The sequence below is a fragment of the Oncorhynchus keta genome, chromosome 12 (genome assembly GCF_023373465.1).
Source record: "Oncorhynchus keta strain PuntledgeMale-10-30-2019 chromosome 12, Oket_V2, whole genome shotgun sequence".
Taxonomy (NCBI): Eukaryota; Metazoa; Chordata; class Actinopteri; order Salmoniformes; family Salmonidae; genus Oncorhynchus; species Oncorhynchus keta.
The window spans coordinates 43312987-43324827 of NC_068432.1; the positions used below are offsets into that span (position 1 = coordinate 43312987).

An 11841-nucleotide genomic window follows, 5' to 3' on the forward strand; every position below is an offset into this window, starting at 1 on the left:
GCTGGGTTGATACTGGCTTTACGCTGGGTTGATAGTGGCTTTACGCTGGGTTTACTCTGGGGTGATACTGGGTTTACGCTGTGTTGATACTGGGTTTATTCTGGGGTTGATACTGGGTTTATACTGGGTTTATTCTGGGGTGATACTGGGTTTATGCTGTGTTGATACTGGGTTTATTCTGGGGTGATACTGGGTTTATTCTGGGGTGATACTGGATTGATTCTGGGTTTATTCTGGGGTGATACTGGGTTTATGCTGTGTTGATACTGGGTTTATTCTGGGGTGATACTGGGTTTATTCTGGGGTGATACTGGGTTTACGCTGGGGTGATACTGGGTTTACGCTGGGGTGATACTGGGTTTACGCTGAGTTGATACTGGGTTTACGCTGAGTTGATACTGGGTTTACGCTGAGTTGATACTGGGTTTACGCTGAGTTGATACTGGGTTTACGCTGAGTTGATACTGGCTTTACGCAGGGTTGATACTGGCTTTACGCTGGGTTGATACTGGCTTTACGCTGGGTTGATAGTGGCTTTACGCTGGGTTTACTCTGGGGTGATACTGGGTTTACGCTGTGTTGATACTGGGTTTATTCTGGGGTGATACTGGGTTTATACTGGGTTTATTCTGGGGTGATACTGGGTTTATGCTGTGTTGATACTGGGTTTATTCTGGGGTGATACTGGGTTTATGCTGTGTTGATACTGGGTTTATTCTGGGGTGATACTGGGTTTATACTGGGTTTATTCTGGGGTGATACTGGGTTTACGCTGTGTTGATACTGGGTTTATTCTGGGGTGATACTGGGTTTATACTGGGTTTATTCTGGGGTGATACTGGGTTTATGCTGTGTTGATACTGGGTTTATTCTGGGGTGATACTGGGTTTATACTGGGTTTATTCTGGGGTGATACTGGGTTTATGCTGTGTTGATACTGGGTTTATTCTGGGGTGATACTGGGTTGTTGTTGATTATCTTTTTTCTTGTTCTCCATCAGAGGTCCTATGTCTTCACCTTCCTGCTGAGTTCCCGTCTCTTCCTCCACCCCTATGAGCTCATGTCTCGGCTTTGTCACCTGTGTGTGGAGCAGCATCGATCTGGAGACCTGCTGCTTGATAAGGTAGCTAACAGACACACACGCATGCATACACAGACAAACGCGCAGACACAAACCTGCAGGAGCGCACACACAAACACACAGCGCAGACACACACACACAGTTGTTCTTAACAACCAGGAGTGGACACCACCTCCTTACAGTCTGTCTCACACTGGCATGTCTTTCTCCTTGTTGTCTTCAGATCAGAATACGGGACGTTGCCCCAAAGATCGTGCAGCTGCTGACTGAGTGGACAGAGACGTTTCCGTATGACTTCAGAGATGAGAGGATGATGCACTGCCTGAAAGAGATGAGCCATCATCTGGCCAGAGGAGATGAGGTCAGCCCCCTGACATAACCTTTAACTGACTGACTCATTAGAGATGACAATAGACGTGACATCAGACATCTAATTTGACCAGTTACAGTTGAGTTTGACATCAGACATCTAATTTGACCAGTTACAGTTGAGTTTGACATCAGACATCTAATTTGACCAGTTACAGTTGAGTTTGACTTCAGACATCTAATTTGACCAGTTACAGTTGAGTTTGACTTCAGACATCTAATTTGACCAGTTACAGTTGAGTTTGACATCAGACATCTACTTTGACCAGTTACGGTTGAGTTTGACATCAGACATCTTATTTAGACACCTACTCATTTCAGGGTTTTTCTTTATTGTTACTATTTTCTACATTGTAGAATAATAGTGAAGACATCAAAACTATAAAATAACACATATGGAATCATGTAGTAACCAAAAAAGTGTTAAACAAATCTAAATATATTTTATATTTGCGATTCTTCAAAGTAGCCACCCTTTGCCTTGATGACAGCTTTGCACACTCTTGACATTTTTTTGACTGGTACTGTGTGTGTCACTCGTTACTGTATGTCATATGTGTTCTGTGTGTTCCATGGGTTCCACGTGTTCCATGTATTATATGTGTTATATCAGTATAGATACAGATGTCAGATCTTAATTTGAGCTGCAGCAACAGGAAATGTGAATTATTTATGTGTATTTTGAATGGACATTTTTTTGTAGAGTTTTATACATTTTTTGTTAGGGTAAATCAAGTCTGATATTAAGTGGAAATTACAAACTTTAGAATACTTTTTAAACCTTGAATACACAATACGTTTAATGTTTTGCTGTGCAGGAAAATAGTCAGCAACAAAAGAGTGATCAAATTAAAATCCTACATTTGTAGCATAGGAGGTGAAAATACACACCCATAACAAGTTCACACATTCCAGAGCCAGATAATGAACTCAGTGCCCTCGTCATTGTATCAGCACAAATAAAAATATTCCTGGATATTGATTTCTCTCTCTTGTGACTATACAAGTATACATTGATGTACAGATGTAGGATCGTAATTTGAGTGTGTTTGCTACAGCAGGAAAAGAATCCTGCAACAACAGGAAATGTTAATTATTATGTGGATAATTAATGAACATTTGTAAGGGTTGATACATGTTTCACAAGGGAAAATCAAGTCTGAAATTTCAAAGTGGAAATTACAAACTTCAGAAGCCTTTTAAAACCTCAAATACACTACAAGTTTTAAATGTCACGCCCTGACCTTAGAGAGCCTTTTTATTTCTCTATTTGGTTCTCTATTTGGTTAGGTCGGGGTGTGATTTGGGTGGGCATTCTAGTTTCTAACGACGGACGTAACACTAAGATCTTACATACATAAGTATATGATATCTATGGATATTGATTTTCCTTCCTGTTTGTGCTGAAGTAGAATATGTAGAAATATACGATACATATATTAAATTTCATATCCTCTCCGTTGTGTTCAGTACATAACTTGAGCTCCTCTTTACGTTGTTCTATCAGTATGCGTATACAGTACATTCTCAATTTATTAGGTACACAGTTTATTAGGTACACCCATCTAGTACTGGGTCAGACCCCCCTTTGCCTCCAAAACAGCCTGAATTTTTTGGGGCATGAATTCTATAAGGTGTGGCGTTCAAACGTTGCTCAATTTGTATCAAGGGCCATAACGTGTGCCTGGAAAACATTCCCCACACAATTACACCATCGCCACTAGCCTGTACCGTTGATACCAGGCAGGATGGGGCCATGGACTCATGCTGCTTACGCCAAATCCTGACTCTGTAGTTGATCGCGTGCCAACTGGAGCCGCATCTTGTTTTTAGTTGATAGGAGTGGAACCCGGTGTGGTCGTCTGCTGCAATATCCCATCTGTGATAAGGACCGACGAGTTGTGTGTTCCAAGATTCTATTCTGCACACCACTGTTGTACTGCACCGTTATTGCCTGTTTGTGGCCTGCCTGTTAGCTTGCACGATTCTTGCTATTCTCTTTAGACTTCTCATCAACAAGCTGTTTTCGCCCACAGGACTGCCGCTGACTGGATCTTTTTTGTTTGTTTCACCATTCTCTGTAAACCGCAGACACTTGTGTGTGAAAAGCCCAGGAAGCAATCAAACAGTAACTGAATACCTTGATGCCTGTCTGCCTGCTTTATATAGCAAGCCCCGAGCCATGTGACTCAATGTCTGTAGGAGCAAACCATTTTCATCATCTGGGGGGTGTAACTAATAAACTGGTCACTGAGTGTAGGTAGATTAACTCTACCTACATGTACATACTACCTCAACTAACCGGTGCCCCCACACATTGACTCTGTACCGGCAACCCCGGTATATATTGTTATTTTTTTTACTGCTGCTCGTTAATTACCTGTTACTTTTATCTCTTATTCTTATCCACATTATTTTTTAAACTGCACTGTCGGTTAGGGGCTCATAAGTAAGCATTTCACTGTAAGGTCTACAACAGTTGTATTCTGCACATGTGACTAATAACATTAGTGGCAGGGTAGCCTAGTGGTTAGAGCATTGGACTAGTAACCGGAAGGTTGCAAGTTCAAACCCCCGAGCTGAAAATCTGTCGTTCTGCCCCTGAACAGGCAGTTAACCCACTGTTTATAGGCCGTCATTAAAAATAAGAATTTGTTCTTAACTGACTTGCCTAGTTAAATAAAGGTAAAATAAAATTTGATTTGATTTCTCTCTTGATGATGATTTATATCAGTACTCATCTCTCTGATGATTTATATCAGTACTCATATCTCTCTATGATGTTTATATCAGTACTCATATCTCTCTATGATGTTTATATCAGTACTCCTCTCTCTATGATGTTTATATCAGTACTCATATCTCTCTATGATGTTTATATCAGTACTCATATCTCTCTATGATGTTTATATCAGTACTCATATCTCTCTATGATGTTTATATCAGTACTCATATCTCTATGATGTTTATATCAGTACTCATATCTCTATGATGTTTATATCAGTACTCATATCTCTCTATGATGTTTATCAGTACTCATATCTCTATGATGTTTATCAGTACTCATATCTCTATGATGTTTTATATCAGTACTCATATCTCTCTATGATGTTTATCAGTACTCATATCTCTCTATGATGTTTATCAGTACTCATATCTCTATGATGGTTTATATCAGTACTCATATCTCTCTATGATGTTTATATCAGTACTCATGGCGGGCCATGCAGCAGATGACTCAGCGGTTGATCCAGAGATTGGCGGCTCTGGGTCAGTATGAGGAGGCGATCGCCACGCTCAATGCCTCCGCAGCAGAGAGACCCACCGCTCTGAAGGCCAAACAGCAGAACGGACATCGGCATGATGTCCTCAGTGTCTGTGATGATGCCTTTATACTAGCCCAGCAGCTCACACACATTGAACTGGTAAGGAGAGATTATATTGTATATGTACCTTCTAGACATGTGGTGTTCAGAGAAGTTGAAACTGAATGGCATTTCTTTTTGAATTAGAAGTTATTGTTAACTTAAAGTTTATTTTATACATAAACTTGATCCATCAAGTAACGTGAATGTAAGAATATTGAGTTTATACCTTATGATTTTTCCAATTCCAGGACAGACTGAGTTTTATTGGACCAGAGGAGTTCATCCAAGCCTTTGGTGTGAAAGATCCCTTGGTTAACCATAAGGTAGGCCTGGTCCACTACCGTGTATATAACCTGGTCCACTACCGTGTACATAACCTGGTCCACTACCGTGTACATAACCTGGTCCACTACCGTGTACATAACCTGGTCCACTACCGTGTACATAACCTGGTCCACTACCGTGTACATAACCTGGTCCACTACCGTGTATATAACCTGGTCCACTACCGTGTATATAACCTGGTCCACTACCGTGTATATAACGTTGTCCACTACCATGTACATAACCTGGTCCACTACCGTGTACATAACCTGGTCCACTACCGTGTATATAACGTTGTCCACTACCGTGTACATAACGTTGTCCACTACCGTGTACATAACGTTGTCCACTACCGTGTACATAACGTTGTCCACTACCGTGTACATAACATAGTCCACTACCGTGTACATAACGTTGTCCACTACCGTGTACATAACGTAGTCCACTACCGTGTACATAACGTTGTCCACTACCGTGTACATAACGTTGTCCACTACCGTGTACATAACGTTGTCCACTACCGTGTACATAACGTTGTCCACTACCGTGTACATAACGTTGTCCACTACCGTGTACATAACGTAGTCCACTACCGTGTACATAACGTAGTCCACTACCGTGTACATAACGTAGTCCACTACCGTGTACATAACGTTGTCCACTACCGTGTATATAACGTAGTCCACTACCGTGTATATAACGTTGTCCACTACCGTGTATATAACGTTGTCCACTACCGTGTATATAACGTAGTCCACTACCGTGTATATAACGTTGTCCACTACCGTGTATATAACGTAGTCCACTACCGTGTATATAACGTTGTCCACTACCGTGTATATAACGTAGTCCACTACCGTGTACATAACGTAGTCCACTACCGTGTATATAACGTAGTCCACTACCGTGTACATAACGTTGTCCACTACTGTGTATATAACATTGTCCACTACCGTGTACATAACGTTGTCCACTACCGTGTATATAACGTAGTCCACTACCGTGTATATAACGTAGTCCACTACCGTGTATATAACGTAGTCCACTACCGTGTATATAACGTAGTCCACTACCGTGTACATAACGTAGTCCACTACCGTGTATATAACGTTGTCCACTACCGTGTACATAACGTTGTCCACTACCGTGTACATAACGTTGTCCACTACCGTGTACATAACGTTGTCCACTACCGTGTATATAACATTGTCCACTACCGTGTACATAACGTTGTCCACTACCGTGTACATAACGTTGTCCACTACCGTGTACATAACGTTGTCCACTACCTTCCACTGGTTGCATAAGAGACCATATGTCAGTCATTAGGGGGAGGTTACCGAATGTGTTGTGGCTGACTATCATTGTGTTAGCCTGTTAACAATCATCATGTAACAGCGTTCGTCTGTTGAAAGAGAGTCGGACCAAAATGCAGCGTGGTGGTTACTCATGTTCTTTAATGAAACTTCGACGATACATGAAATAACTATAGAAATACAAAGCAACAAACGGAACGTGAAAACCTAATACAGCCTGTCTGGTAAACAACTACACAGAGACAGGAACAATCACCCACGAAATACACAGTGAAACCCAGGCTACCTAAATACGGTTCCCCATCAGAGACAACGAGGATCACCTGACTCTGATTGAGAACCGCCTCAGGCAGCCAAGCCTATGCTAGACACACCCCTAATCAGCCACAATCCCAATGCCTACAAAAACAATACGACAACACAATATCCCATGTCACACCCTGGCCTGAACAAATAATTAAAGAAATCACAAAATACTAAGACATCAACAGTGTACATCACAACAAGTAGCCAAGAACTGACTGAGAGAAACAACTCTAGACCACGTTCATTTTACAAGAAAATTAACAGAATTCACTGGATTGCTCCAACAGCAGTTTAATGTTGTAATTCAGCTCGATAATAAGTTGAAAAGTAACCATGAACTTTCTTTCCCCCTCAGAGTTTCTTCCGAAAACGCAAGACTACTAACCTGGAGGCCTATGTAGCTTGGTTTAACAGACTCAGCTACCTGGTGGCTACTGAAATTTGCATGGTGAGTGCTCTCTGTCTTTCTTACTTACGTTCTGTCTCTCTCTCTTGCTCTCGCTCTCTATCTCTGTCTCTCTCCCCACAACCATTCTCTTTCTGTCATCCATTCTTTCTGACTCTGTTCCCATGGTTTTGTGTTTCTCTTCCTTCCAGCCTGTAAAGAAGAAGCATAGAGCCCGGGCCTTGGAGTTCTTCATAGATGTGGCTAGAGAATGCTATAACATCGGCAACTTCAACTCACTCATGGCCATCATCAGTAAGTTACAATACAGGGCTCTAGAATAATGTATATATTCTGCAATAGTATGCTAAGAATTTGAATTTCAGTTTACTTCCTGAATTCCCTGAATTGAAATGGAATTGATCCCCAAACCCTGAATTGAGATGGAATTGATCCCTGAATTGAAGTGGAATTGATCCCCAAACCCTGGTCTCTTCTCCACATAGGCGGAATGAACATGAGTCCTGTGTCCCGACTGAAGAAGACCTGGAGCAAAGTCAACACAGACAAATTTGACATACTGGAGCACCAAATGGACCCCTCCAGTAACTTCAGCAACTACCGTACTGCTCTGCGAGGAGCCACCCAGAGGTCTATTACAGCACACAGCAACCAGGAGAAGATAGTCATTCCATTCTTCAGCCTTCTCATCAAGGACATCTACTTCCTGAATGAAGGATGTGCCAGCCGACTACCCAACGGTCATGTGAACTTTGAGGTGAGTCTTACTGTAATGTACATTATTGTTGGGGTTATTGATAATGACAATACTCATCTTCTACTATGCTTTTAGTAGTGGGCAAAAGGGCGATGTTGTCAATATTGTTCATTTCCTGTTTCTCTATAGAAACTGTGGGACCTGGCGAAGCAGGTCAGTGAGTTCCTGGTGTGGCGTCAGGTGATGTGTCCCTTTGAGAGAGACAGGAAGATCCTCCAATACCTGGTCACTACACCTGTCTTTACGGAGGATGAGCTGCACTTGGCCTCCTATGAGACCGAAGGTCCAGAGAACCACCTGGAAAAGGACAGTCGGAGGTCTCTCAGGTGTGTAACTTTACTTTAGTTCACTTTACTAACTTAATGTCAACTTCTATCAAGGTTTTGCACTCATACACGGCACAGTTTTTATTTAAATAATACCTATTGTGTGATGTGTCCTGTGTTTCAGGACATCCCTACTGCATAGAGAGCATCGTTGAGTGACGGTCATGAGTGTGACACTGGGCGATCCTCTTTCGCTACGAGAGGCTCGCGGTTGACAGGGTCTGGAAGATTAAGATTTTCACAAAGGATGGGGAGAATAACTGTTTCAAGCACTCAGATTAATGATGCCTCCTATGGCTGGAGAACTGAAAATCCTGCCTCTCGCACTGTAAATTAACAGATGATTCATTTGTAACTTGTCTACCCACACAGTATTACAGTTCTTTTACAGATGATTCATTTGTAACATGTCTACCCACACAGTATGACAGTTATTTTTTATACCAATGGGTCGAAATGGTTACTGGTGATTTTCTAAGCTTTTCTGAAGTGGCATGAGCTTGTTGCTGGTTGGCTTGCTCAGTGTTCTTAAAATGTCATCTATTTTTCTTTTATGTGTTTGTTCTTAGTCAAGTGTGTGATTGGTATGTCATAAATTACTTAAATATTTGTGCTGAACATAAAAAAATGCTCATCTTTGGTGAAAGGAATATGACCCAATAGCCTGTGAATAGTTAACTCTGTTTTTAAATGTTTTTGTATCATCATGTGTTTGTTTACCTTACAGAAATGACTTTTTATAAATATTTTATTTTTATGTATTCTCATCTTTTTTTTACGATTTGGTTTTGTATAGTGTATATTTTGTTTGCCCCCCCATGTGTTACTTATCAGGGTATTCTATATGAAGTTCTTATTAAATAATAGGTATATTTTTCTTTCAAATTAAAATAGAAAAATTGAAGCAAGTTTTTTTTCTGTCCCTGTAAATAGCTCTCTGTCACCATCTAGTGTTCACAACTGATCTTACAATCAAGTCATAACACCTAAAATATTGTAATTTGTGTGGAACACAAGCATTTGATGTAAAAGAATGGAAAAATATATGGCATTCAAAAAATGACACATTTTACAGAATTCTGAGAAAATGTAACTATAAAATGTCATCGTCTTGATAATTTACATTATAATAATTAACATAGTTTGTTTTATTAGTTCTCCAATTTGTATCTTCATCAATACACATTAAAATATCAAGATCTTACCAATGATAATAACTAATTGAACTGAACTCATGTGTGAGAGGTCAAGTGTCCCGCAAGGTGATGGTGTTGTCTGAAGACCTCGTAGATGCAAGACTTGAGCCTCTCCTCTCTCGCCCTTGCTGCTGTTGTTTCACCGCAGACCCTGACTGTTGCGTCCGCCGCCCTCTTGTGGTGGGACCTCATTGTTGCACCAGGTCTGAGGTCAGGCGGAAGGAGACGTTTCATTTGCCACACCAGTTCTGAGCCGTCAGGCAGAGGGGCGAGAGCCGTGAGACTGAGGGGGATAGGAGCACCGGGGATAGGGTAATCTGGGGGTGGGATCAGCCTGTGGTCCTGGTACAGAGAGCTGCTGGGATGTATAGAGGGCGCCTCTGTTTCGAAACACCCTGGGCCAGCACCGGTTGGTGGAGATCAGTAGTAAAGGGAGTGATTGAGGTTTAAGCCCTCCCAAGCAAGGGGGTAGTTTGGGGAACGAAAACAGCGTGGGGGGCTGGGAGAAGGCACTCCTCCTGTTCTCAGACAGAGACCTGCCTGAAGGCAGAGGTGACAATATCAGAGTCAGTGAAAGAAGACAAGTCCTCTGAGTGAGATGGAGTGTTTCTGTCTTTGTTTTATTTGGATCTCTCTGAGGCTCTACTAGGCCACTACCGGGCTGGATGCTCTGATTCCTTAGGCTGGATGAAGATCTGAGGTCGTCAGGCCCAGAACCTTGTAAGTGTAGTTGGGTTGCTCTGTCTTTGGTGATGTTGATGATGTTACTGGACAGGTGACGGGAGACTGGGCTGGGTTGTCTTTTCATGGTCAAAGTACAGTATCCTGTGTCCAGTGGATCCTGCGTTATCACCAGATGCTGGCTCACTGCACCTGTCCTCCTCTACCTCTGTGCGTTTCCCTATGAGGGAACCTCTAGTCTCAGAGTCCCTGGTGCTGGAAGACCCTGTCTTAATATGATCCATATCCCGGGCTAAGTTTTGGAAGTCTGTTGCAGGTTTGCTATCCAGTGGACTTGTTTCTGGACGGCTCTGTTTGAAGGCAGCAGCAGGAAGGGAGTCAGGTTTCACATGGTCAGTGTTGCCTTGACCAGGTTTGGTGCTGTGACTGTTTGGTTGTCTCTGTGTGCAGAACTCAGTCTCAAAGCATTGGTTACAGTTGGCACATGTGTACGGACCAGTACCTGGTTATAGAGATGGATATGGATTAATATCACGTTATTCTGACAATATTGCTTGACATAAAACTTTGCCAATACTGTTTAAATTGTACAAACGTAATGAATAAATATAGTTATGTATAATTGCAGTCAGTATTAACATCATGAAAATTGATATGAACAATGTGTATATATAATGTAATAGATCATATTTTATTACTATGTAATAACACATTCATAGAGTATGTAGACACACCTTTGCTTTGTATCTGCAGTGGGTTTAGGAGAAGAAACTTGGCCAGGTTTTTCCCGTACCACACCAACCGCTCCTCTTCCTTCTGGATCGTTCTGAGGGCCCTAAAGAATAGGTGTCCGTTCTTCACATAGTGCCCCAGGTTCTGTTCTTCAGCGCTCCAGGCTGAGTGGATCAGCCGCAGCCACAGTGGACCATCAATGCGCTGAGGCGTCTGCCTGTGTAGCCAAATAGAAACGGCTCTCTGTCATACAAAAACAAGTCAAATACACAATTTTACGACCTGAAAGGTTCGATGCATTTCAAACAATGATGCGGGCATGAGAAACTTGCCAACCATTGGTTTGGAACACATTATTTTCAGACGCACGGATTTGGTACGTGTTCTCACCCTCAAAATGTATGGTGCCGTTCTTCGGTCCATAGACTTGAGAGCAGTGAAGGCGATGCTGTCATAAACGGGTGTGTGTTTCAGCTCATACGGTCCAAAAACGGCGTTCTCGGGAACGTAGTAGGAGATGCGGACGCGCGTAAAAATGTCAGTTATCCATCGTTGCTGAGCTCTCGCCTCTGCGTTCCAAAATATCTGCCTCCATGGTCTCCTGATAAACATATCATTTATATTATTAGGCTAACAATTGAGAATACATCATTTCAAAATGAGTTTGACAAACGCCAAAGAAACCGTGCGTAAACCACTCTAAAACCAAAACAATACAAAAAAAATCGGCGATAAGGTTTGCTCTTCACTTATTTGCACGGTCCTTGCGTGTATTATACAGCGCGCGGTTTCTTGTAGATGCCCACCAACAACTGCAATGGGACTGGTCTACCGGAGGAGCTGGTTTTATAATCTAGTCTAATCTGTACAATGAGATTTGACAGTTCTTGTTAGCTATGTTACATGAATGATCTCTGACAATCAGAGAGTTTCGGTGGACAGTCTAACGAGGTCATGGGTGTCAGGGTCCAGTGTAGAA

At 42.0% G+C, this 11841-nt stretch overlaps 2 protein-coding genes across 5 annotated transcripts in view; one reads left to right on the top strand and one right to left on the bottom strand.

Annotated features, from left to right (window-relative positions):
- Nucleotides 1-9065, top strand: part of LOC118391538 (ras-GEF domain-containing family member 1B-B-like) — a 41646-nt gene extending 32581 nt beyond the window's left edge. For all 3 annotated transcript variants that reach the window (XM_052458409.1, XM_052458408.1, XM_052458407.1), the window contains exons 3-11: nt 1001-1123; nt 1305-1442; nt 4660-4875; nt 5067-5141; nt 7120-7212; nt 7362-7464; nt 7656-7927; nt 8057-8253; nt 8378-9065. In XM_052458409.1, coding sequence (XP_052314369.1) covers nt 1001-1123; nt 1305-1442; nt 4660-4875; nt 5067-5141; nt 7120-7212; nt 7362-7464; nt 7656-7927; nt 8057-8253; nt 8378-8408 — 1248 coding nt within the window. In that variant the 3' untranslated portion in view covers nt 8409-9065. The remainder of the gene's footprint in view (nt 1-1000; nt 1124-1304; nt 1443-4659; nt 4876-5066; nt 5142-7119; nt 7213-7361; nt 7465-7655; nt 7928-8056; nt 8254-8377) is intronic.
- A 5-nt stretch (nt 9066-9070) lies between these two features.
- On the bottom strand, nt 9071-11808 carry LOC118391536 (PR domain zinc finger protein 8-like). 2 transcript variants are annotated; one of them, XR_004827158.2, is made up of 3 exons: nt 11253-11808; nt 10865-11079; nt 9071-10632 (listed from the first exon to the last, which is right to left on the bottom strand). XR_004827158.2 is itself a non-coding variant. In XM_035783027.2 (3 exons), the coding sequence occupies exons 1-3, from the start codon at nt 11472-11474 to the stop codon at nt 10214-10216; spliced, it is 882 nt and encodes a 293-aa protein (XP_035638920.1). In that variant the 5' UTR covers nt 11475-11800; the 3' UTR covers nt 9071-10213. The 2 variants fall into 2 exon arrangements, 1 of the variants encoding a protein (XP_035638920.1); XM_035783027.2 differs by having other exon boundaries at nt 10865-11105; nt 11253-11800.
- Nucleotides 11809-11841: the final 33 nt, after the last annotated feature.

Coding starts and splice junctions, on each gene's coding strand:
- LOC118391536 (XM_035783027.2), bottom strand. CDS start 11,474: ATGTTTATCAGGAGACCATGGAGGCAGATATTTTGGAACGCAGAGGCG. Junction 11,106..11,252: donor CGGCACCATACATTTTGAGG/GTGAGAACACGT, acceptor TTTGTATGACAG/AGAGCCGTTTCTATTTGGCT. Junction 10,633..10,864: donor ACTGCAGATACAAAGCAAAG/GTGTGTCTACAT, acceptor CTCTATAACCAG/GTACTGGTCCGTACACATGT.